This window comes from Cucurbita pepo, chromosome 9, assembly GCF_057944985.1.
Source record: "Cucurbita pepo subsp. pepo isolate OVF chromosome 9, ASM5794498v1, whole genome shotgun sequence".
Lineage (NCBI taxonomy): Eukaryota > Viridiplantae > Streptophyta > Magnoliopsida > Cucurbitales > Cucurbitaceae > Cucurbita > Cucurbita pepo.
The window spans coordinates 11,374,187-11,400,093 of record NC_141806.1 but is presented as its reverse complement, the minus strand read 5'-3'; the positions used below and the strand labels follow the sequence as shown (position 1 = coordinate 11,400,093).

General features: G+C 36.4%; 3 protein-coding genes and 1 pseudogene across 14 annotated transcripts; 2 read left to right on the top strand and 2 right to left on the bottom strand.

Moving 5' to 3' along the window:
• Window positions 1–3,787: 3,787 nt before the first annotated feature.
• LOC147791310 (5.8S ribosomal RNA) lies at window positions 3,788–3,901 on the bottom strand (annotated as a pseudogene; the record flags this gene model as incomplete).
• A 255-nt stretch (window positions 3,902–4,156) lies between these two features.
• LOC111802762 (dihydroceramide fatty acyl 2-hydroxylase FAH2) lies at window positions 4,157–7,945 on the top strand. The gene is made up of 7 exons (XM_023687253.2): window positions 4,157–4,393; window positions 4,979–5,045; window positions 5,343–5,435; window positions 5,551–5,747; window positions 5,844–5,949; window positions 6,412–6,558; window positions 7,554–7,945. The coding sequence occupies exons 2-7, from the start codon at window positions 4,995–4,997 to the stop codon at window positions 7,674–7,676; spliced, it is 717 nt and encodes a 238-aa protein (XP_023543021.2). The 5' UTR covers window positions 4,157–4,393; window positions 4,979–4,994; the 3' UTR covers window positions 7,677–7,945.
• A 1,438-nt stretch (window positions 7,946–9,383) lies between these two features.
• LOC111801664 (uncharacterized) lies at window positions 9,384–20,387 on the top strand. 12 transcript variants are annotated; one of them, XM_087126706.1, is made up of 15 exons: window positions 9,384–9,765; window positions 9,853–9,917; window positions 10,020–10,134; window positions 10,705–12,026; window positions 12,755–14,274; window positions 14,475–14,599; window positions 14,716–15,560; window positions 16,808–16,914; window positions 17,149–17,185; window positions 17,286–17,326; window positions 17,398–17,851; window positions 17,954–18,512; window positions 18,617–18,842; window positions 19,041–19,286; window positions 19,402–20,387. In XM_087126706.1, exons 2-11 carry the CDS (start codon window positions 9,864–9,866, stop codon window positions 17,456–17,458), a joined length of 4,227 nt encoding a protein of 1,408 aa, XP_086982832.1. In that variant the 5' UTR covers window positions 9,384–9,765; window positions 9,853–9,863; the 3' UTR covers window positions 17,459–17,851; window positions 17,954–18,512; window positions 18,617–18,842; window positions 19,041–19,286; window positions 19,402–20,387. The 12 variants fall into 12 exon arrangements, with proteins under 12 accessions (XP_086982832.1, XP_023541509.2, XP_023541511.2 ...); XM_023685741.2 differs by having other exon boundaries at window positions 17,149–17,326; window positions 17,398–17,527; window positions 17,727–17,851; XM_023685743.2 differs by having other exon boundaries at window positions 17,149–17,326; window positions 17,398–17,527; window positions 17,959–18,512.
• LOC111801666 (monolignol oxidoreductase AtBBE-like 13) lies at window positions 18,410–20,216 on the bottom strand. Its single transcript, XM_023685745.2, has one exon. The coding sequence runs from the start codon at window positions 20,214–20,216 to the stop codon at window positions 18,567–18,569; it is 1,650 nt and encodes a 549-aa protein (XP_023541513.2). The 3' UTR covers window positions 18,410–18,566.
• Window positions 20,388–25,907: the final 5,520 nt, after the last annotated feature.

Below are 25,907 nucleotides of genomic sequence, written 5' to 3'. Positions count from 1 at the left end.
TTAAAATCCTAACACTTCATTTCTTTCTCTCTCTATTTTTATTATTATTATTATTTTCTTTTCTTTCTCTTTCCCTTTCTTCCAAGTCTGTCCAGACCCCCTCAAGGTTGTATGTGTGGGGGCAAAATTACATTTTTGCCCCGGTTGACTTTGACCCAAATTTCGATTATATTACCATTTTTTCCCTAAGTTCCTTGATGCATCCCGAGCATTTCTTACTCTTGCACCGATTTGAAAATCACACTCTAAGTCCTCCAATAAAATCTAGAAACTCACAATGGTTAAGAAGGTGCTAGTCACAATAATATAACGAATTGTACCTTTGGGCTCGGGGTGTTACAATTTTTCTGAACTCGAACTGAATCGGTTCGATTTCGGGTTCGTGGATAAAACCTTCGGGTTGGCTCGAGCCAAATAAAATATATAAATTATATTAAAAATCTTTATGTATTAATAAGTTTGCTAGAGTGTTTCCTCAGCCTCTCTAAGGACACCGAAGCCCGAGTTTGACACTAGGGATATATATTTTATTATTAATTTGTTTAATTTCTTTTATATTATTTTATTATTTTTAATTTATTTTTTTTCTTTAGTAGAGGCTCTCTAACTCTATCGACTTCACATTGCAATTAAAATATTTTATAGTATTTTTATTTTTTATTATATAAACCTATATTTAGTTATATGACATGTTGAACTATGTTAATATGTTACAATTTTCGTTTGTTATTTTTTTTATTGATTTTTTATGTGAATAATTATAGATCGATTTGTGTTTGTTTTGTGAACTTTTAATATATTTTATCTAAGATTGTATTCGAATAATTATAAATTATGGATAAATAAAATAAATAAAAAAATTGAAAACTCAACAAACCCAACCCGAAAATAGAAGGTTGGGTTTGGTTGTGAAAATTTCGGGTTGGGTTGAGTTGTGAAAATTTTCGGGTTGGGTTGGGTTACCAATCCAACCAACTCGAACTTTTGGGTTGGGTCAAAAAAATTCTCTCAACCCAGTCCAACCTAATCCAACCTGGACCATGTACACCCCTACTATCCTACCTAATAGGCCATCGGGCAAAAGGAGAAGAGAGATTGACAATCGTACCACCACGGTTGAAAAAGTGTGTTCTCTTCAGATAATACGCATCGTAGGCCATCTTCGTTTTAAGTATTCAACTTTCCCTCGAGACAAAACGCCCTCTAAACTTTTACGTTTGAACAAGTTCAATCTCTTTTTGATTCTCTTCATCATTGTCTGAACTTCAATCTAACGTCTTGATTTGTCTGTTACTTCTACATTTGAAGTCTAAGCTCGACACCGTGAAACCATTCACACGATGAACTTCAAAAGCAAATTTATTCGAACTCCATAGTAAAGAGTCTAACAAAGAATCTAACGATGAAGGGTTCGTTCTAAAGCCTCAAAAGAACAATGACGAATTGCTTTATCAATTGTTGTTGATTCACAAAGACCAAGTAGTACTCCAAAGGAACACTATACTTATCAGGCATTAAGCCTTTATCCAACATCTCAGCATATAGTTCCAAGGCAAGAGAATGGGAAGGCAGCTTCACTTCGACAACTTGGAAAAACTCTTTGGATAAACATATGATAATCTTAGCAAGACAGACGATCAATCAAATGATCGCTAACCAGTTGTGAATCTGTGTGAGATTTCACATTGATTGGAGAGCAGAACAAAGCATTCTTTATAAGGGTGTAGAAATCTCTCCCTATTCCCCTCTCCCTAGGAGATGCGTTTGAAAAATCTTGAGGGGAAGCCCGAGAGGGAAATCCCATAGAGGACAATATCTGTCAGTAATGGGCTTGGACTGTTACAAATGATATTATATCCCGACATAGAACGATGTGCCAACAAGGATGTTGGGCCTCAATTTCATCAAATGATGCATGTGGGCTGAGCCATTCCCACGCCAAGTGGTGACCCGATTCGGCCTGGTCGGGAAGAGATTCACATAGAGACACTAGTTACGGGAATCACTTTCTATGTTAGCGGGAGGGGGCGGGCTTTCCTATAGTAGTCCTGCTGCGGGCTCTGACCGTCTGTCCCGTCTCATCTTTCTTTGGCTATACTTTTATGTAGCGAGGACGCAGAGCCCCAAAGGAGGGTGGACACTGGGCGATTTGCCAGTTAGGACGTTGAGCCATAAAAGGGGGTGGATTGTGAGATCTCACATTGATTGGAGAGAGGAGCGAGTGTTAGCGTGTATGCTGGGTCCGAAGGGGGTGGATTATGAGATCCCACAGCAATTGAAGAGGACGCTAGACTTCGAAGGGGGTGGATTGTGAGATCCCATGTCAATTGGAAAGGGGAACAAAGTGTTCTTTGTAAGGGTGTGGAAACCTCTCCCTAGCAGACGCGTTTTAAAAACCTTGAGGGGAAGCTCGAAAGGTGTCCAAATAGGACAATTTTTGTTACAGTGGGCTAGAGCCGTTACAATCCATATCTCTTTATCAGAGGGGAAGCTCGAAAAGGAAACCCCAAAGAGGACAATATCGGCTAGCGGTGGGCTTGAGCTGTTACAATCCATATCCCTTTATCAGATTAGTATATGTTATAGTTTCTGAGAATAGTAACTTTGTGCAATCGATGGTGTAACGACCCTAGATTTTTACTAACCTAAAGTCGCTACTATCATCATTACCTATGCTCTTATGTAGAATTGGACATTTAAAACTTTATCATAAAACATTGTCATGAACTTACATGTTCAAAAGCATCTTTAAAACAACATAAGGAAGTACTGAATAAAACAAATAAAACATTAAAGGTAAAAGCACCCTACACTAACTTATGCATGTGTCATGGTCTCTACTTGATGTCGTTGTCATCTGTACAAGAGTATCTTGCCTTTACCTGAAATAGAAGTAACACGAGTATTTTAAGAAATACTCAATAAATGACCTCACTATTGGGGTCATGGAATGCAAACACATGCAACACATGACAAGGGACCTATCATTAAAACCATCGTAGGAGTGGCCTCCAGTCTGGACAGAATTGGATGTGTAGTACTTCCCTACACATGACCCACACGTGTGAACGTGGATCCCCAGACGGTTCGCACCCTCCCAAACCCATCATAGTCAACCTAGCTGTCCGTAGCAACGTCTAGAGGTCAGTAGACCCTCGAGTGTCATGCGAGGCATGATCATCATCGTCATCATAGTGTATGCATCCGTACTCATCATCATAAATAAGAAAGTACTCTAATGACACGCCCCTATACTCCGTTCACATATTACCCTAGGTAACATGCATGCATTGGCCTTCATACCTACATCATCATTAACATTAATTAGGGTTGTGTGTCTTAGAAAATAAATCATCGTCATAAACTATCATGACATTTAATACATGCACATCATCTTAATATAGAATAACGTCATAATGTTTCATACCATACAACTCATACAATTTCTAGTCTATCTTATGTTATTGTCACTAATTTATCCTTAATGAAAGTTCGATTCGATCCTTTGAAATCTAAATCAACCTATGTGAACTCATGACATCAGTTTCAAGTTCAAACTTCTCTAAAATTATTTCTCTAATTTACATTGGTTCATTGATCCATATGTTAAACTCCATGTGAACATTAGAGTGTTTGCCGGAATAAAGTCGGTTTATTATACAATCAATTTAAGGTTGTTACAACTCTAATTTTAAGTCAATCGCACGAAGGTGCGCACAAAAGGCTAACTATGCCATTGACCGTGCACCAAACCCAAGTGGGTATTGCATGCGGGGACAGCAATGCATGACGCCCAGACAAACGTGTCCTCAGCCGAAGGCTCTAGGTGCAACTTGCGTTCAAAGGTTTGATGGTTCATGGGATTCTGCAATTTACACTAGGTATCACATTTCGCTACGCTGAGAAGTGGATAAAAGTAGGTGAAATTGGAGTTTTAACCCAACAATTCATACGGAAGCGAACTGAGCTAAGGGTTGGATTTTTAGTTTAACTCGACTCAACCCAATTTACGAACACGGTTCAATTGGCCCGGAAGACACTAAAAAACACACAAAATTTGGTCCATCGCCATCCTGGATGGCCGTAAACCGTGGTCTCGGAGGTGTGGCAAATCCTGCCAGACTGGCATCCGCAGATTCCACTATGCGAATCTGCTGGCCGTTTTCGTCGGATGCATGTTCTCAACGGACGGTCCAGATCTCAACCCCTATTTTAGCGTTACTCTTCCGCTCCTTTTCTCTTCCTCCCCATACCACACTGCCACTCACGACTCCCTCACTTTCCTTCTCCGGTGGCCGCCGTCGTGGTGGTGGAGGTAGTTCATTGTCTACAGCGAGGAAGATCGTCGTCGCCGCCGCCGCCGCTTCTGCCGAACCTACATTTTCATTTTCCGGTTTGTCACTGTTTTTCTCGTCTCTTAGGTTTCCGTGGCTGTTTGTAGATCTGTGGTTTGTAGGTTGTTTTGTTCTTTCGATTCGTTTGTGGAGTAGCGTCGTGGGCTCTTTTTCTTTGGTTTTCATTTAGCGTGGGCTTTTTTTTATGAATGTTGGAGAACGGATTTTCTGGAATTTCTTCAGATTTACGTTTCTCTCTGTTTCTTTTGTGAATTGTGGAGAAATGAGCTAGGGTTTCCCCACCTGAATCGGTGTGGGTTTTCATTTTTTTCTTGGCTTAAACTTTGAGATTATGGCCTTTTGATGCTCTAATACGAACAATTACAGCATGGATTCTTGGTTTTAAGTGTAAAATCTGTAATGTTTCATGTGTTTATTTAGAAGAAAAGAGGAGCAGATGAATGAATGAAGTTCTCTTTTATTGAGTGAAGTTTCAGTGTGATATCTAAGAGTTACCAATCGAGAAACATGACGAAGTCTGAACTATTTCCTTCTATGCTGCTGCTCCTTAGTGATATCGAATTATTGTAGGCAAAAGTGTCGGTTTCGGTTACTTCGTTTAATCCTCTAGTTCTTTTCTGCAGCTGCATCTAGGCCAAGATGGTCGCACAGGGATTCACTATTGATTTGAATAAGCCACTTGTATTCCAGGTAACGACAATGTCGGTTCGATCATGTTTATATTAGGAATAAATCTGGTTCAGAATTTGGATGCAATTGAAAATGGTTGGTTGGACTTATGCCTTTCGAGCTGAAATGAACATTTTCTTGCCCAATAATGTAAATTTCTGTGTCATAGATGTTATTTGGTGGTCGTAATGTTCTTCGGTTTATGTTCTCGTAATACTACCTCGAAAGAAATTGGAAACGATAAAATTTTATGAAAGGTGGCTTAATACTCTTAGCAGTTCAACTTGCTACAGAAGTGAACTTTCATTTCTTTATCAGGTAGGACATCTTGGAGAAGAGTATCAGGAATGGGTTCACCAGCCCATTGTCAGCAAAGAAGGGCCTCGGTTTTTCGAAAGTGATTTCTGGGAGGTATGGCAGAGCTTATTGGTTTTCAAAAGAATTTGATTTCCCCCCAATGTTTGAGAAGTTATTGAGATTACATGTCGATGATTAACGAAGTATTTTTTGTTTGAGTGCAAAATAGTTCTTGACTCGCACGGCTTGGTGGGCGATTCCTTCCATTTGGCTGCCGGTTGTTTGCTGGTTCATATCAATGTCTTACAGGATGGGTCATACTCCTTCAGAGTTATTTTTGATGGTGGTATTTGGAGTTTTTGTGTGGACGTTACTCGAATATACTCTTCATCGATTTCTTTTCCATATCAAAACCAAGAGCTATTGGTTAGTAACCTAAACACTGCCTAGAAATTCTTCATTGTTTTGGTTTTCACTTACAAATTAAGATGATTCAAACGATTTTGGAATTGGATGCTTTAGGGGAAACACGTTACACTATCTTCTTCATGGTTGCCACCACAAACACCCAATGGATAGCTTGCGACTCGTTTTCCCTCCTGCTGCAACTGCTATTCTGCTCTTTCCAGTATGTCGATCTTCTCCTTATTCTTTCCTGTTCGGTTGCGGCCAATTGTTCTTTAGTGTGTTGAATGGGATTATTTTTGAAATGTTTGTCGTTCTACGTTTTCCTGAACAGCCGTTATGGGGATATTTGGATCATAGATACGTACTAGTGCTTATTGTGGTCGTGTTAACATGGCATCGCTTGGGAAAAAAAAAAAAAAAAGAAAGTCATTAGTCAATAAAACCAAATCTTCTTGGCATATACAGTCATTAGTCTTTGGTGCTTAGTGTTCATACCAATATGAACATGAATCCAATGAATATAAATCTTACTATGAAAGTTTATTTTATCATGTTGTGGTGAACGTGTGGGTTCACGCTCGCATATTCCTGTAGCAGCCATCTAATCACCTTTTGTAATTAGCTCGGTTTCATGAATTCTTTTCCTTGTCATCCTAATTATTTTCCTTGCATGACTTACCAGTTCTGGAACTTGATAAAGCTTTTTGCCACTCCATCTACCACACCTTGTTTGGTTGGAGGTGGATTGCTGGGCTACGTGATGTATGATGTTACCCATCACTACCTTCATCACGGCCAGCCATCGGGAGAGACGGCACGAAACCTTAAGGTGCGTTTTAAATTTGCTTATCTATTGGTCATATCTTATCATCACTAGGATATCAAGCATGCCATTAAATGAGAACACATTTATTATGCATATGTTTTCCCCATGTTAGTCAAAGCAGAACTGATATGCAAATCGTCTGATCTAAGAGAGAAATACACATTCTGATACAAGTCTGTAATGGGCTGCTAGTTCCAGTTAATTTCCAGTAAACATTGATTTCGAACTGTTGATCTCTGATAAGCTTTCTTAAGCGGATCTGCTAGTTCAAGTGCTTGCCTAAGTGTGAGGTCTTACATCGATTGGAGAGAGAAACGAGTGCCAGCAAGGACGTTGGGCCCTGAAGGGAGGTGAATTGTGAGATCCCACATCGGTTGGAGAGGAGAATAAAGCATTCTTTATAAAGGTGTAGAAACCTCTCCCTCGAAGATGCGTTTTAAAAACCTTGAGGAGAAGCTTGAAAGGGAAACCCCAAATAAGACAATATCGACTAGCAGTGGTTTGGGCTATTACACTAAGTCATTTGCATCTGCTTTCACTTGGTCGAGGACCATGAAAGGAAAAGAGAATCGTCTTAGTGATAAAAACTCACTTTGTGGTAGGGTAGTGCCTCGACATAGAAATAAGTCTCTTCGAAGAAACTTCTCCCATCAAACATAGAAAACAGTGGGCTTTATTATACCCTGGTCAGTAAGGAACGATTTCATGAATCGCGTTACGGCGGAGGAGATAGACTAAACCGACCACCTGATCAATTTAGGTGACATTGACGAAGAGTTGAAAACCAATGCCATCCAAATCACGTTAAAAAATGAAATCCAACCGTCTAGGACAGTCGAACTAGCACTCTAGATGTAGTTCTTGTATGACAAAAAGCTTATATCGGTATTTATACGAGTACACCTATACATACATACATACATACATACATTTGAAGTGGATATAAGTTTTGTTGTTATATATAAAAAATCTGGAAATGGGTTGATTTGTTTGTACAGAAATACCACTTGAACCATCACTTCAGAATCCAAACACTAGGCTTTGGAATTACTTCATCACTATGGGACAAAGTGTTTGGAACATTGCCTCCACCTTCAAAAGTAGCTGAGAAAAGAAGATGATGATGATGATGATCATCATCATCATTTCAGGTGTAGTGTTGTATCAGTAGCATTAGGTTATGTCTGCAACTTCCTGAGATTGATTGAATTCTCAACATTATTCTTTGTTCTTCTGCCTACTTATTGCTTGATTTATTCGTTCCTGTCGTGTGGCGTCGTCGGGATGGTGTGAAATTGCCCAACTTCGAATTCGATTTTATCCTGCCATCATATATCTGTGTATCTTGAATCAGTATGTTCTAAGATTATTATGTAGTATAGTTTTTGTATGGCCTCAAGTGTTCTAATGTAATATAAAACAAGGAAGATGGTACTTAATCTTGTATTAAATTTTGGTTAAACTCTTGTGGTAATATTTTGTTTTAAAATTTTAAAGTTTATATCATTCTCGTAAAATATAATGGAAGCGTTATACTCGAGAATAAAATAATAAATTTACATATATTATTTTTAGGGTGTTTGTGGGTTGAGACATTTTTTATAACTACATTTATTTATTTATTTATTTTAAAATATTTAATTAAGACTAGTAGTTGAATTTTAATATATATTTTTTAAGAAAAATAGTTTTTCAAAAGGGTTAAAAATTATTTTTTTAATGCGGTTGAAAAGAAAATAATTATAAAATTAAATATAATTTTTAACTTAAAAATAGTTTTCAAAAGGGTTAAAAATTATTTTTTAAATGCGGTTGAAAAGAAAATAATTATAAAAATTAAATATAATTTTTAAAATTAAGACAAGTAATTCTAAATTATAATGTATTTATTATTTATTTGTTGGAGTATTATTATATCATAATTTATATATATATATTTATTTTTTTAATAGTTTTTTTTTTAATTTTTTTTTATAATTTTTAGTTTTGAGCTTTCTAACCATTTTAATTATAATATTTTTTATAATATATATATTTTTTAATTTTGGTTATATATAATATTTTTAAACTAATCCTTTTTCTTGATATTTCTTTTTTTTATAAATCTACCGAATTCTTGAATAATTCTCAACTATTGTTGATATTTTAGTTGTTTTTAGTTTTATGAGAATGTTGAACTATGTTAATATATTACAATTTTCGCTCATTGTTCTTGATTGACTTTTTTTTTTTTTTTTTTTTTTTTTTTTTGTAAATAATTATAGATTGATTTGAGTTTGTTTGTGAACTTTTAATTATCTTTTATCTAAAATTGTATCTGAAAAATTATAAATGGTGGATAAATAATTTTTTTTTGAAAAAATATATTTTTTTAACCTCTCAAACCCAACCCGAAAATTAGTCGTTCTGGATTGAATTTTTTTTGAATAATTATAAATTGATTTATGATTGTTTGTGAACTTTTAATTATTTTTTATCGTATCTTAAAAATTATAAAATTATTTTGAAAAAATAATTTTTATTTTTTTGAGTTGAGTTGGGTTACTGATCCTGAACATTTGGTTGGGTAAAACAAAATCCAACCAACCTGAACTTTGGTTGGGTAAAAAAAAATCTCTCAATCCAAACCAATAAAAAAAAATCTCTCAATCCAAACCAATCCAAACCATGTGGCTACGTACATTTATTTATTTTATTTTTTCGTTTTTTAAGGAAGCGGCGAATTGGGTTTTATCGGTTCGGTTTGTTCAAACCGGGAACCGAACCAATTTGCCACCGCCGTTTTTTCTCATTTTCAGTCACAGTTCTGTTAAAGCCCTAAACCAATGAAAATGAACCAAGAAGTTGCAGAGAACATTGATTCTTGTTTAAAGTTCAAACAAAACCAATTATAAACCTCACCGCTGCGAATCGAACGATCGAGGAAGGGATTGTTATACTTCAGTGAAGCCAATGCTAAAATCTTCGATCAAGTTTGTGTTTGCTCCATCCGTTACAGCAGAGAAAAATTTTAAACCGACTTCCATTGACTGCCTTTTGCGATGATCGCCTGAAGTGGTACTCGAGTGTTTTCATTCAAATACTTGAAACTAAGTTTGAGGAACTTGTTTCTCTAGGATCTCACTGCGCTGAATGCTAATTAGTGGATGATTATTGAACTCATGCTGTTCAATAATTTACGGCGACCGATTTCACGTTTTCGATAATCTGGTACTTCCTCGCGAAGTTTTAGTTATGAGTTTGTAAGATTTTAAGTGCAGCAATTCGACTGCTCTTGTTTAATCCTTTGTTCTTTAGGGCATTTGGAAATGCTGGACGATTTCGTACCGAACCCTGAATCGGCTAATTCCTGCTGTAAAAGGGTAAGGTTTTCTTTCTTTCTTCTTCTTCCTCTTCTGCTTGTTTTTGGTGATTTTTTTTTGTTTGTATTTCGTTTCATTTCATTATGGTTGTTATGGGCGCAGTGGAAAGATAAGTGCACCGTGGTAGAAGAGAAAAGAAATGCTTTACGGCAGGCAGTCAAGCTCCTTCAGCAACAAATCAATAGGATTCAGGCGGAGAATCTTAATCTTAAAAAAGGTAGAATCTCAATCATTATGATTTTCCTCTGCCTGCTTTTGCATCTTTTAATAACGAAACTTCTGTAAGACATGTATTCATTGTAGAATTTGTGATACTTCTGCCAACACTAACATGGAGATGTGACATATGGTTAATAGAATAACAAAGCGTGAAACAAAGCTAGACTTTTTGTATCCTTCTTTTTGTTTGTGACAATTTGAGAATATTTTTGTCATCCAGTCGGCTGTAAAATTTTTCCTTCCCAGTGGCCCTATTTTCATATGTATTTGATTAACAGACAAATCACACCAAATGTATAATGCCCATCTCTTCTTTTGTTTTGAGTGGTTTTACTTGAGAAATCGATTTGATTTCCACCTTTATACAATGAAAAAGTTATGCTTCTTGGTATATTTGTCGATTTGGTTTTTGTATCACCTTGCATCTTGCTCTAAAAACACTGGAGGCAAAAAGATCTTTTAGTTTAGCTGTTGAGCATGTGGTTTTTTTAGAAGGGCTACACTTGGGTGATGTCATTTTATGCCTCCTTCTTCTTCTTCTTTTAATTTTGATTATTAATGGGTGTAGGATATGAGGAGGAGAAGGCTGGAGCTTCCATTGAGAGAGAGGGAAAAGAAAAAGAATCCGCTATTAGAGTTTCTTTGGAGAGGGAAATTTTGGACTTGAAATCTCACATTTCTTCATTGAGACAAAACGATGTAGATGCAGTTAAAGTTTGTAGGGAAGTAGAGCAGCTTAATGCTCTTGTTGCTGAGGGTAAGAAGGAAATCAGCCATCTAAACGAACTTCTAGAGACAGAGAAGAGAAAGACAGATGCTGAAAGGAAAAATGCTGAAGTGAGGAAAGAGGAGGCTGCTCAAGCTTTGAAAACAGTTAGGATTGAAAGGAGTAAGGCTTGTGACTTAAGGAAGCTTCACAAAACTGAATTGGATAAGGTTAAAGAAAGCAGACAACAGCTAGAGATGTTAAAAAAAGAATATGAAGAAACAAAGTTAAAGTTGGCAAGCGAAACATCTAAACTAATTGAGGTTAAAAAAGACCTAGAGATAGAAAAGCGAAGGACTTCCAAAGAGAGAGAGCGTGCAAATTCCGAAATGTCTAAAGCACATGCTTCAAGGGTGCAAGCTGAAGCAAACAGGAAGCAGGCTGAGGAAGAACAATCTAAGGCTGAAAACTTATTTCAGCAATTGGAAAGAAAGACTTGCAAGATTGAGGAATTGCAGAAGCAGGTCAAAGAACTTCAGACCTTGAAAACATTTATTGAATCTTGTTGTGGCCAACATGACGAGAAAACTGATGGTAAGGCTGTGGAAAAGAATGATAAATCTTTGTTGGAAATGATACAGAAAAATGCAAATGAATTAAAGTTGGCTTTTGAGTTTATGAAGGATAAGGAAGTCAACATAATGCATAAGATGGATGGAGATCTGGCGATTATGAAGGAGAAGCCAGTGGATTCCAACGTGATGAAATCATCAGAACTGAAAAAACATTTAGAGATTTATCGCAAGAAGGCCATGGATGAACAATGCCGTGCCGATAAATTGGCTCTTGAGTTGGAAGAAAAGAAAAGGAAAGTTGAGGAACTTCAAAAGAATTTACGTGAATTAAAGTCTTCTAGGAAATTAGTTGATGCATCTGCTGTTTCTTTTGAACATGCCATGAGTTCTGAACGTGCAGAAATGAAGCTGTTGAAAAAAAAGCTAAAGTTTGAGAAGACGCGATTGAAACATGCTAGAGAAGTGGCTAACTTGGAAAATACGCATCGTTCCATTATTCAGCATGAACTGGGTCGTTTTAAACTAAAGTTCGTTCAGCTGTCAAACTACTTGGACAACCTACATAAATTTGCCTCTACTGGTGCTAAGGGTAGTGATGACTTGGAAAAGGTTGGTTTTTCCTTTTCAATTACTTTTTACCTTTTCTTAAATCTTGTACATACAGTAGAACTGTTGGCTATATTTATTGTTATATTTTTACTCACTTCTAAAGGCACAATGTCATCACACTATTGTCATTCCTTGTGTTGAATTGATCTACCCACTTTTCACCCCAATTAATTGCAGATGTAGGTAATAGTTGAATTACACATCTCAATCAGTTTTCTGCTAACCCTAATTTCTACTAGCCTTGCCAGTTCAGAATAATTTGCTAATCATATTTACTCTTGATTCATAGTTTTGCTATACTTCACGTGGAGCTGATTAAAATGAAATTGTCTTAAGGGTAACCCTCCCCCCTTTTTGTTTTACTACCGAAGTTCTGAAAGGTGGGATGATATTAATGTTCTTTCACCTTCTCACTTGTTTTCTTGTTTATCTTCTTTCACATATGTCTTGATCAAGAGTTGAGGTAGCAAGTTGTTTATGATTGCATATTCAGTTTTGATTGTGTTATTATAATCATCTTCTATTCCACTGATTGCTTAATTCGTGGCAAATATAATTACAGACAACAAAACATATTAGCATATAGGTATGATTCTTTTTCAGTGATTATCTTGCTGAATAGGAGGCTCTATTATAATGCGGGCTCTTTACTCTCCAAGGGCTGTTGTTACTTACTATGCTCTACTCACTTTTGATTGAACACTCATTCCATATTGAATGGTTCACAGACAAAGAATGCTGAGAACTTGCGAAGTTTGTACGCAGAGAAGAATCTACATGCCATAGAGCCTTTCAAAACTTGGTTGCCTGAAACTTTCAGGCAGACGACCCCACAACATGATGCTCCATTGCTTCCTTTATCTGGAGGGAATCATGTCACATCGTTATCAGGTATTGAATCTAGGTTGGAGGCTCATCCTGTAAACTCTGACAGAAAAATGTTCCAAAGTTGTGCAGTCAATTCAAGTACGGCATCTTTTTCTGATGGTCAGTTGGCCGGCTCACAGGAAAAGGCTGGTCTTTGTTTGACAGCAGCGAAATTGGTTGGAGAGAACTTGATTATGAAACCAAAAATATCCAACGTATCTGGTGAAGTTAGTGAGATGAAAGACATCGAAAATGCTAGGATGGCAGAAAATAGTGTCAGAAGTCCTATTAAAAATCATGTTGGAAGAGCTAACGAAAAACAACAAAAGAGAAAGAGGACCATTGAAGCTGTTGAAAACATTGAATGTTTATATCATGAGAGTAGAAAAATACATTCTCAGATTGAAGAGAAGTTGTCTCTTTTGCATGCTTTAAACAGCCCTACAGAGAAGCCCTTAGAAAAGAGTGGACATGTAATATCAAACGTGTTTCAAGATCCTTCTGCTGATAAGAAGGCCCGGAAGAAGAGAAAGACTTTGTGCCGGAAGAAAACAAGGGAACAGTTGCTTGATGATAACGAGATGGAGTTGAGTAAAGTTAACATTGAAGTTCGTGCGCTTGAAAATTTTGGTAGACAACCTTCTCAACCTGTCAGCAAACTTACAGACAATTTGCAGCCTTGTTCAGAGGAACTTAATAATTCTGCCATAAGTGAACTTCAAACCCCGGGAACTCTTGGGAATATATCAGATGGAGACTATATGAAATTGCTAGATTTGGATAGTGCTGCTGATGAGGAATGCTACAGGAGAGCAATGGAAATGCCACTGTCCCCTTCACTTCCAGATATTTATATTCCTGGCGCTGAGACATCTACTTTGAATGAATTTGAGCCTTTACTAGATGAACGCCATGAAGAAGGTCAGCCACAATTGCATAGCTATGATGTCATGGATGTTGAGATCAAGTCCAATTATCCGCGATACTGTAACTCTGGCTTGTTAGGAGATATTCATAGCAGTAAACGTCATCTTGATCCATGTTTTATGCAAGGGAGCCATGGGAGTGATCTTTGCGACATTGTACATGCAGAAGAAAACTGTCTTGATCAGATTGGGATTACTGTAGAGAAGCCTGGGACAAATGTTCCTCTTTCTGGCTGTGAAGGGGTGGGAGCATCAGAAATGAAATCTGGAACCCTGGACAACTCTATCCCTGATTTTTGTGTCCTTTTCTCTAATACGAAAGACTGCCGCAGCATCTCCAGAATTTTTTCAGCAACTAGGGCTTGTTCAAAGAGGAGTTCTTTGACTAGTAAAAAAGGGTGGATGGTGCAAGAGATTTTGGCTTCCCTTAACATGGAGCATAAACTTTTACCAATGTAAGTTGTTTCATTTGAACTGCAAACTGACTTATCTTGTATCTTTGTTATCTGTACCAGTGCAAATAGTTACTGCTTTTAGGAAACATTTTCTATTTCATGATTCCCTCCTCCCCAAAAAGATTAAGAGCGATCCTTAAAATTTCAGAATTATTTGCTTGCTTTCTAAGAGAATTGAATTTACTAATAACGACTTTCAGGGAGAAGGCTTGTGTATTCTTTTCCTTGTTGCTGCTCAACTTCAATGTTGTTGCTGTGCATAAATATGGGAACTTTCTGAACTGCAATTCCTGCTTGGATTCTTTTTCGGGGCACATATGTGAAGGTTTACCTTCTTTTTTCTCTTAGTGACTAATGATAAAACAGATTTTCATTATGACTTTTTCTTTGGTTTCATATTAATGATATTTTCCATATTTCCTCCTTTTTTCCTGTTGGTAGCAATGCTTGATGTGGAAATAAGAAGCTTGTTTACTGAACTGCTCTGTTTGGATGAGTTACTTTCCCTCATAGAAGACTTCATAATAGATGGGCGGATCTTATCATGTATTGATGCCTCTTTGGAGACATCGATTGAAGGTGTTTTGAGAGTGAATATCTCTGTTGACGGTGTAAACAGAGCATTGTCACTTACACCAGCATCAAGGAACTATTTGATAGCAGGGAGTTCCATACTGGCATCAATTTCTAAAGTAGTTCATTGTACTGGTTTTCTTTGGGAGGTATCATACAGTATTTTAAGGATCTGCAGGTATGAGTCTTCGTTGGTGTTAACAATGCTGCACATTTTTGCACATATTGGTGGAGATCAGTTTTTCAGTTTGGAAGGTTACTCTACTCTGATGGCTGTCTTGAAATCAATAATCACGCATCTTGAGGTGGTCGGATCATCAGATGATGCTTCTTTCACCCCACCCAAAGGAAATTGTAGAACAGAGTTTGTTCAATGCGCTCATTGCCCTTTTTCAGCCAACAGTATGTCTATGCCCATGGCTGTGTCGTTTCTATTGCGATTAGTTCATAAGAACGCATTGGCTGAAGATTTAGAAAATCCAACTGGTTCATTAAATCCAGAATCCTTGTCCGAGAAGAATATAGCCAACCAGATTCCTTGTAAAAATTTAAGTGGTCAAGAGATCCATCCAGCATTGTATTTGGACTGTGATGCATCTTGTTGTTTAAAAAAGTATAGGGTATCTGATGATGAATCATGGTCTCTCTTCAATCCAACACTGTGTGAGATTACCGATGCCATCTCATTGGTTGAACTGCTAGCATGCTACATGGTACTGGTTCTCACCTTTCACTATTAATAATTTTAACATAGTCTGTCAATGATTTGAGGACTGACTTCTTGTTTAGCAAATCGCTTTGAATATGATGGAATACAAAAAAAACTGTCATATAGATGATTTTAGGCTTTACTTTCAGACCTTGTCCACTTGCGTTTAGACCAAGTTATTCTTCAATGAGTGATCGGATACCCAGGAATAATTTGTCTCAAGAAACCCTAAAAATTTCTTCTAGATTTCGGAAGAGTGAATAACTTTTAAGCCTCTTCTGATTGCCCAATTACCAAACTTTATACACGTAAGGGTTGGTAGGGAATAGGTGGCAGGCATGTGTTTTTGTGATCTTGTAGTCCCTATGAAATATTGTTAGTTGGGGGGGGGGGGGGGGGGGGGGGCGTTTTTTTAGGTTTAAAGGAATGTTTTCGGTGTGAGGGGAGGTATGGATTTGGTCTGAATTGTAGGGTTCAAGTGGGAGCTCTTGAAATCTCCCTTATTTTGGATCAAATAGTGCATAAAAAAAATTTGGGTATTACCATAAGCAAACTAGTTTGGCACTGGATTCAAGATTAGAAAATTTGAGTCTTCTTTGGCACCTGATGCTTCAAACTTTGTCTTTGAAATTTTCTTGTTTAAGACTCCCTTTGAAACTTCAGCTTAGGAAAAGCGGTTTAGATGAAAAATCCCCAGAGTAATCAAGCTTCCATATTGTTGTATCCTCTGTGCCCCTGAAATACAACGTTTCAACTCTATTCTATAACGTAAATGACCAGTCACAGTCTATTTGATACTTGTGTTTAATTATTGAGAGGTATTCTGTGTCCAGTCATTGAGAGAGATTTGATTTGGTTTCCTAGTAGCTGCTTCTGTTGTATACTTACCATTAATGGCACTGTTTGATCCCCCCCCTCTCTCTCTCTCTCTTTCTTGTGGTACACACATGCACAAACATGCACAAACATCTTTTTGAGAGTTGTTTTTTTAGTTACTATTCTGTTAGGTATATGTATCATTTTCAATTTATAATTGTACAAACCTCAAATGTTCATTTGTAGTTTTAGAAACCTTAAAAAATAATCTTTTGAGCCATGGAAGTGGATTGCTTTCCTTTACCTGCAATTCTTGTAAATGTCCATTTCATTATTTGATAATTGATATTTAATCTCGAGAGATCTGGAACATGATGCTGTTTATCTTGAGAGATCCGAAACTGAGATTGCTTCTGGTTTGATTTTCAATTGCAGGGCTGGAATTGGACATTCGCTAACATTATCTCTCAGCTGCTGGAATTTTTGAAGTCATCAGTTAAGGAGAGTCTTCCATTTGTGATTCTTCTGGGTCAACTTGGGAGGTAAAACACTGCAAATAAATTTTCTCATTTCTAATGCTAAATCTTGTTCTAAATATATTAGAAATGAAACTTGTGCACCATAAGGAAGCTTATTAGCTGGCATAGGCCTCTGTCAGCGAGTGTTAAACTTTAGGTGTGTGGGCTGAATAACTAATATTTCAGTTACCTAGCTTACACCTATATTTCTAGACTCTTCACCATCCGGTTATATTAATTTTCAACTTTTAATTGTAGGTTTGGTGTGGCTGCTGGAGGCTTTGAAGATGGAGGAGTTAAGATCTTGAGATCTAATTTATCAGCCTTTCTTTACCTGGACACTACCATTAAATCTGGTCTTTGTGTTCAAATTGCTATTGTTTCTGCCTTGTTAGGTCTTCTCCCTTTTGATTTTGAAACAATCATTCAAGATAAAGTAAGCTATCCAGCCTCATCGAATCAATACGTTGAGGTTAACTTAATAAAGACGTGGTTTTCTTTCTTAAGCCCGAAACAGAAGGAGTTGTCTTGCAACACTTTACAAGTTGCTGTTTGCAGTGTGAGCTGATATTTGATTTCCTTTAACGATGCAACCTTAAACCACTGAAGCTGCGACCTATTTTTCAGGCATGGACAAGTAAGAGCAATCACAACCAATTTTTGAGGATTCAACTACCTGTAGATAGATATTTAGGGAAATTGAGGATCTGTGCATATCGGTAGCTTAGTCTAGTTTTCTTTTACATTTTAAGAGGGGGAGGGTACATATAATTTTATGTACTGTATTTACGTGTGGATATGAATCGAGTTTTGTAAATTATCATGGTAATTTCCAGTTTCAGAAAATTTTGCGTTCGACTTGTACTCATGTAGTCTTCGGTCAGATTTGTGGTCATATACTCTTACTATTCAAGTGACAAAGAAACAAGGAAATCAATAGTGGTTGAGTTGTATCTAAAAGGTATATTTTATTTGTCAAAGTTTTCCTAGCTTAGCGGTAATTGACGTGTACTTTTGAGATCAATAGTATCAACAGTTATTATAGTCACATATTATTGTGCAGATTAGGCGTACTCTGTTGGTACCTGCTGATCCATCCAGTTTGCACTTTTTTGAAACTTATAGACAATGTTACACAAATGGAGGAACACAAATGACCAACCAACCAATGGGACCTTCATACAGTCACCAGCGAACAACTTTCAACCGGTTTCTTTGAATGGCCCCAGAAGATCTGTAGGTTTCTGAGTTAATTTTTAAGTACTTACAGTTGGTCTTGAATATACAAGTCAAGTTATTTGTTAGTCTTAGAAATTAATTCAATTTAGTTCAGTGCTTGGTGTTATGAGCAGATAGGAGTTATTGATGTATCAGAGTTCAGATGACTCATTAATGTTTCAATGAACGGTTGAGGTTTGTAGAGACAAAACACTCTAAAGTGATAAACGTGCGAGTTTGCTCTGCAACATCCAAAATGTTGAGCCATGCCACATTGATATCGTGTCATGACGCTCGTCACTTATAGGTAAAACATAATTGTAAGTTGTCAAAGCACACACTGACCTGCAGTTCGACACGAAAAGGAAAGAAGATGAAGAACTATTGTTCAGTCTACTACAGCAGTAAGTACTTAAAACCTCATTATCTCTTCTACATTACTTAGATAGCGCTGATACTTAGTTACTACCGCTCTTTCTGAACTTTGTTGTCTTTCTGAATGATTTAGCGACTGCCAATGGTGGAATGCTCTGTTCATGTCTGAAAAAGTTATCAGGATCAACTTTTGTCTTTACTTTTATCAGCCTATTGAAGTTGTCCTTGAAATATTTATTGCCCCACTCGCTAGCCTGGGCCAAGCTTGTATTGTTCTTCTTGTTCATACCTAAATCAAGATCTCTGTAGTTCACATATGCAGCTCTTGGAGACTTGGAAACATATGGAGCCATGTAGTTGTAAAGTTCTCTGATCCACTCTATGTGTTTTTCAACATCTTTATTTCCACCCTGCCATGATGTTAAATACTGAATTTTGAATAAGTTTCCTTTTCTATGTGGGAATGGGATCTCATTCTCTGAGATCTTGCTCATCATTCCTCCATAAGGATTCCATATCATGAATGGCATGTCTTCTAACAGCAATTTTTTCCACAGACCTTCCAGTCCGACTTCCGGGATTGGGACGTGAACGAAATCTGATTTAGCTTTGAAGTAGCTCTTGAATTGTGGCTTTCCTTGTAGAAGAACTTCAGGGGGTGTTCTTGGTGCTTCTCCAGCTATATAAAGAACTGATTTAATCCAGCTCGTTTCAGTACAATCTTTTGATGTCAAACCCAATTCAGGGAAGCTTTCCCCCATAACTTGGAGGAGCCTATTGGAATCTCCAAGAAACAGAGCATTGTAAGCAGTTGTAATGGTTCTTTGTTTTGTGGTTTTGTCACTGCTTACTTGTATTACGACTCTAATGAATAGATCTTCATCTAACTTGTCTGCTATTTGTTGCCATTTGTACAAGATTTGAGTGGCACCTTGCTCCAAGGTCTTTGGAACAGTGAAGACTGTCACAGTTTCTGGAACAGGAACTAACCGCAACTTCCACCAGAGAATAATCCCAAAGCTGCCTCCAGCACCCCCTCTAATGGCCCAAAAATGGTCCTCTCCCATAGCCTTTCGATCGAGAATTCTGCCATTAACGTCGACGATCCGAGCATCAATGACATTATCAGCTCCAAGGCCATATTTTCTCATCATGGACCCATATGCACCGCCTGTTATGTGTCCACCTATGCCTAAACTAGTGCAAAGACCAGCAGGGAAGCCATGGACATTGCTTTTCTCTGAGATTCTATAGTAAACTTCACCAACCGTTGCACCAGCTTGAACCCACGCAGTGTTATCTTCGATATTCACTTCAACCGACCGAAGTTTGGCGAGGTCGACAACAATGAAAGGAGTTTCGATTTGAGAAACATAAGAAAGACCCTCGTAGTCATGACCACCGCTACGCACTCTAAGATGTATTTGGAGGCTCTTTGAGCAAACTACAGCTGCTTGGACATGAGTGTCGTACAATGGAGTGAAGATAAACTCGGGCTTCGGAACCGAAGGATCCGAGTACCTGAGGTTTTGTGCAGTCGACTTAAGAAGCGGGAGGAATGAAGCATTGGTTGGAGCACAAACAGAGAAGGGAGGGACGGATCGTTGAGAATTGACAGAGAGACATTGAAGAAAACTTTGCTCCAATAGAGCTGAGTTTGAAACCGAAACTGATAGAACAATGGCAAGTAAGGCAAGTAGCAGAGGGCGAATGGAAGAGGTTGAATTCAACATAGTTTTCTTCTTTGTTTGAAGAAGTTTTGGAGTTTGGGTTGAGGATTTTTAGATGATCTAAGAATTGATATATAATGGCATATGGCTGTGATGGGTGAGAATTGGCTGCCGTAAGATAAACGTCATGCAATTTGAATAATAAGTTGGCTCTCTTAGGCCTAATCTTGTACATTTTCTTTCTTTGTTTTATATTCTATTTTCAAAGGAATACCAACATCTTTATTATTTTTTCCACAAAGAAAAGAAGGAGATTGTTAAGGACAAAGTCACGAAAGACTCTAAGCAATCGATCGTTGACTCAATGAGCGTCCTTTAGATGATAGCCAGCTTCTTAAAAAATCGTTACATATTATAATGACCCTAGATTTCTGATAACCTAAAGTTGCTACGGTATACATGACATAATCATTTTGTACAAAAATAATCATTTGAAACTTTATTATAGAACATTGCCATGGACTTACGTATTCGAAAACATACTTAAAACGACACAACGAAATACTCAATAAAATAAATAGAGATTTGGTCGTGTTAACCTCTTCCCGCGGTAATATAAATTTATTTTTCTCCTCCAAAGAGGCATAAAACTGATTTAAAAACACGTTTAGCTCTTTTGAATCTTTTTGCTTAGAATTCAAAGACGCTAAAATCCATTTTTTTGTTTGGTTTTGATACATTGTGTTATTTTGTTTTTATAATCTTTCCCGGTTTTTTTTCAACCTAAGGAAATTGGGCTTTTGCGCTAAGTTAAGTGGTAGACATCTTCTGATGTTAATATTAAAAATAAAACACCCTATTCTAACATAAAGTCTAAGAACATAAATATAACTATCCTATGCATGCATGTGCTATGGTCTTGACTTGTGATGCTTTCGTTAGCTATACAAGGATGCCCTTGCTTTTACTTGAAATAGAAGTAGCACGTGCTTGAGGTTTTTTTTAAAGTGATCCCACTATTGGGGTTAGATGCAAACATATACAATCATGAATGAGACATATCATTTCATTTTCGTATTTCTTTAGGCGACTAACCTAAGCGGGTAATTGGATGTGTATTTACTATTCTACACACGGCCCACACGTGCAAGTATAGACCCACCAGTCGGTTCGCACACCTCTTGGGCCCCTTTTCTTGGTCAGGCTAGCAGTCTCTGGAGCTGTGTTGTCAGACACCCACTAGAAATAGCGACCGTTGCAGCATTATGATGAATATAATGATCGTTTTCCTACCTCGTAGTGTACGCGTCTATACCATCATAAAAGAGGGTATAGACGTTTTCCTGCCTCCCAACATTTTTCTTTCATTATCACGCAAAACAATCCCTTCCACTTTCCTTTATATCATATCGTTTTTATCATAACTTTCTATGCATATATTGGGATTGTGCATTATACCAATATATCATATTGCATGTCAAACATATGTCATATCAGTCTCGGTAAATAAAACCTTTGGAATTAGACCAAAACCATTTTATTTGGAACAAAATCTCGCCCATTCAATCTATCCGTTGTCTCTCCAACTGCACCCTCGTTCTCACTGTACTTTCGAGAACGCTCTTTCAATCTTATATTCTCTAATTTTTCCATCATTTGTGTTGAATTCAAACTTTATCAGTTCTCTTTCAATTAGTCTTCCCATCATTTAAGGTTGTGAGTGTGCTTTGGTTTCTTAAATTTTTGGTTGAGAAGTTTGAATAATTTTGTCAACCTACTTTTTAGAGATTTGAAAACAAGAAGTCATACTTAAAATCATGCATAGATTTCTTATTATAATTCTATGTTCTCATTACTAAAGGACTAAATTATTAAAAAATATCCTAGATCGTTTTAACTTTCAAAATTACCTTTTACGTAAAAATTCATAATGCGAGATTAAAATCGACATGACGGTAATTAAAATATTTATATAAATTAATTCAGAAAGAACAACGTTTGAACTATTTTGACTCCTCTTCATTCAACATTCAAATCCCTAAATCAATCATGTGCCGATATTGACTTGTCATTGTTAGTCGAACTTTTAGCAATTCAATGCATCTAAAAATTTGAAGGGGATGCCCAAATCATGTGCAGACATTGACTTGTCATGAGAAGTAAGAAATTTTAGACCCCTTTGGTTGAAAAATTATATTTAAGTTTTAAATAGGTTTGAATTTTCTCCAATATTTATGTAATATTCTAATTTTTTCTATCTAGAATTCAACGATATCATCATATTTTATTTTATTATGATGTGTAGATCACTCTATAGGTTTTTCTTTTAATTTCTAAACTTCATATAAAGAATTACTTTAGTTTGCTAATCTTTTGTATTCCTAATTTTGGAGGTTTCGAATCTTGAACGGTGACTAAAAAACAAGACAATAACAAACAAATGAAAGAAAAAATACATTAAAATTGTGCGCGAATCATACAACACCATAGTTAAAATCCAAAACGAAAACATGACAAAACATGTGCTGATATGAACCAAGAGACATCAATCATATAATATGCTTCAATGAAGATGTGAAGAAAATATTGATGAAATTATCAAAAGATATTTCAATTCATGCCAGATTGAAGAAGAATGAAGTTTCATGTTATAAATTTTGGGTGAATTACAATTTAGAGTAATTTAGAGTTATTGTATTTCATTCATGTATTTTAAGACTTTTTATTTACTTTATGTTACAAATACATGACGGTTAATTATGGCTATTAAGTATGAATGTTACAACTTTGGGAATGCCTTTAATAGTTTCATTTCGAGGCTATATGAAGCCATGTATGTTGTATTTGTAAGTAGGCTTGGAAAATGTAGTAAAAAAAGTATCTTTAGCCAATGACTAAGTTTCTTTGCAATTCTATGTAGTTTAGGTTGCATGTAGAATCATTCAAGCTCGACATGATCAATCTTGCTTGTGGAGTAATTCGAATCTCAAACAAGTGTTCTTGCGTTGAGATATTTGATCAACAAGAATCATTCAAGCTAAACATGATCAATCTTTCTTGTGAAGTGATTCGAATCTCAAACAATGTTCTTGCCTTGAAATATTCGATCAATAAGGTAATCCCAATCTTACTCCCGTTATAGTGATTTCCACATATCATGTGCGGTTCAAATTATTTAAAAATGGGAAATGGGAACGGAATACAAAAGGTCTATAAATGACAACTTATAAAAATATTGACTAAACTAACGTCTCGAGTCCACACTCCTATGTGAAAGCTCGGCTCTCGAACACTCCCCATATCGACTAGTAGCATCACTCATCTCTAAAAAGAAATTGTAGAAAGAGGCGAGTATAAAAATACTCATACTTATAGACTCTCATCGCATTCTTAACCTAGTATAACCACAGTTTTTTCTCTAGGCTTTAAGAAGTTCGGGCCTAGTCTCTATACTATTTTAACATTTGAGAAGGCCTTGAAGTTTCGAGCAGTTTTCTACTCTGAATTTTAACCTTAGGGGTTTGTTCAGGTTTTCAATCTTTCTATTTCTTTACTTAATAGCTTACTTTGTCTACACAGTGAGTATTTGACGTTTTGGTGGAATAATATGATGTTTGCTAGTCTGAACATCATCTGGGAGAGGTTAGCTAGCGAACTCACCATTTCCATGTGAAAGGGGTCCAAAAATTTGGAAGGGATGCCCAAATCATGTGCAATTCAATGCATCTAGAAATTGTACAATGACATTGACTTGTCGTCAGAGTCTAAAAGTCAAGACAATAACAAACAAATGAAAGCAAAAATATAGTAAAATTTTGTGCGAATCAAAGTCAAAACAAAAACATTACAAAACAGGTGTTGTTCAAATTATTTACAAATGGGGAATGAGAACGTAATAAAAAATGTGTAAAAATGACAACCCATAAAAATAAGACTAAACTAATGCCTTGAGTCGGCACCCCTTTGTGACAATGCAGCTCTCGGGCACTCCCAACCTCGACCAACAACATCACTCATCTTAAAACATAAATGTAGAGAGGAGTGAGTATAAAAATACTTAGTAAACAACCTATTTGTATATTCTAATGCCAACCCATGAAAATACATACTAAACTAATTTCTCGAGCTGACACCCCTTTGTGACAGTGCAGCTCTCGAGCACTCCCAACCTCGACCAACAACATCACTCACCTTAAAACATAAATGTAGAGAGGAGTGAGCATAAAAATATTTAGTAAACAATCTATTTGTATACTCTCATTGCATCCTTAACCTAATAGGTAACTACATGTTTTTCTCTTACCTCTAAGAAGTTGAAGCCTAGTTTATACTGCTATCTGAGCATTTGGGAAGGTCTCGAAGTCTGAGTAATTCTCTACTATGAATTTTAGCCCTAGTGGTTTGTTCAATTTTTTTAACCTTTCGGTTCATTGATTTTGGTAGGTTGTTTTGCCTACACAATGAATGTCTTACTTCTTAGGTTGTAACACTACCTCATAATAACTCGTGGGACAAGAGAGACATGACTACATGTTTTTTTCTTCCTTATTTGACACTTGGGACAATATTTAGTAGATTTGATAAGATACTAAAACGAGAAAACAAATTTTCTAAACTTAATAACCCTCGTCTCAAAGAGGAAAAAAAAGTGCCAATGGTATACCTATGGAAAATGACTCGAAAATGGCCTGAAAATGAAAGTGTTTAAGGTTGACTTTTTTAATAAACATGTGTTAAATTCACAAAATTTGAACGTTTCTTCCAATTTTGTTGGTAAATATTGAAAGTAACTTAGTTTTTTTCACATATGATTTAAGTGTATCCATTAGGATTTTCTCGAGAGAGTTCAGATTGTGGGGTCTTATACACATGACTATATGTTTTTTTCTTCCTTATTTTACACCTAGTAGAATCTTTAGTGGATTTGGTAAGATACTAAAGCAAAAGAACAACTTTCCCACTTAATGACCCTCTTCTCAAATAAGAAAAAAAAGTGTCAATGGCCTATGGAAAATTGCTCGAAAATGGCCCGAAAATAAAAGTGTTTAAGGTTGGTTTTTTTACTAAGTATATGTGTCAAATTCATCAAATTTGAATGTTCCTTACAATTTAGTTGAAAATATTGAAAGTAACTTAGTTTTTTTCACATAATGAATTAAGTGTCTCCATTAGGGTCTTCTCGAGAGAGTTCAGATTGTCGGGTATTATAGACATGACTACATGTTTTTTTCTTCCTTATTTGACGCTTAGTGTAATTTTTAGTGGATTTAGTAAGATATTAAAATGACAAAATAACTTTTCTGAATGGCTTAAAGACCCTCATCTCAAGGAGGAAAAAAAGTGTTCACCTATGGAAAATGACTCGAAAATGAAAGTGTTAAATGTTGGTTTTTTTACTAAACATATGTGTCAAATTTATCAAATTTGAACTGTTCTTACAATATCGTTGAAAAATATTGAAAGTAACTTAGTTTTTTCACATAATGATATAAGTGTCTTGGGTAGGGTCTTTTCGAGTGAGGTCTTATAGATATTGGTACATGTTTTTTTTTTTTCCTTATTTTACACTTAGTACAATCTTTAGGGGATTTCATAAGATACTAAAACGAGAAAATAAATTTTCTAAATGACTTAATAACCCTCGTCTCAAAGAGGAAAAAAAATGCCAATGGTACACCTATGGAAAAGGACTCAAAAATGGCCCGAAAATGCAAGTGTTTAAGGTTGGTTGTTTTACTAAACATGTGTTAAATT

What these genes read in the sequence shown, in the direction of transcription:
- LOC111801666 (XM_023685745.2), bottom strand. Translation starts at nt 20,216, where the DNA reads ATGTTGAATTCAACCTCTTCCATTCGCCCTCTGCTACTTGCCTTACTT.
- LOC111801664 (XM_023685739.2), top strand. Translation starts at nt 9,864, where the DNA reads ATGCTGGACGATTTCGTACCGAACCCTGAATCGGCTAATTCCTGCTGT. An exon ending in GAGCATAAACTTTTACCAAT is followed by an intron (nt 14,275 to 14,474) that starts GTAAGTTGTTTC and finishes AACGACTTTCAG; the next exon opens with GGAGAAGGCTTGTGTATTCT. An exon ending in TTCGGGGCACATATGTGAAG is followed by an intron (nt 14,600 to 14,715) that starts GTTTACCTTCTT and finishes TCCTGTTGGTAG; the next exon opens with CAATGCTTGATGTGGAAATA.
- LOC111802762 (XM_023687253.2), top strand. Translation starts at nt 4,995, where the DNA reads ATGGTCGCACAGGGATTCACTATTGATTTGAATAAGCCACTTGTATTC. An exon ending in ATAAGCCACTTGTATTCCAG is followed by an intron (nt 5,046 to 5,342) that starts GTAACGACAATG and finishes TTTCTTTATCAG; the next exon opens with GTAGGACATCTTGGAGAAGA. An exon ending in ATCAAAACCAAGAGCTATTG is followed by an intron (nt 5,748 to 5,843) that starts GTTAGTAACCTA and finishes TGGATGCTTTAG; the next exon opens with GGGAAACACGTTACACTATC.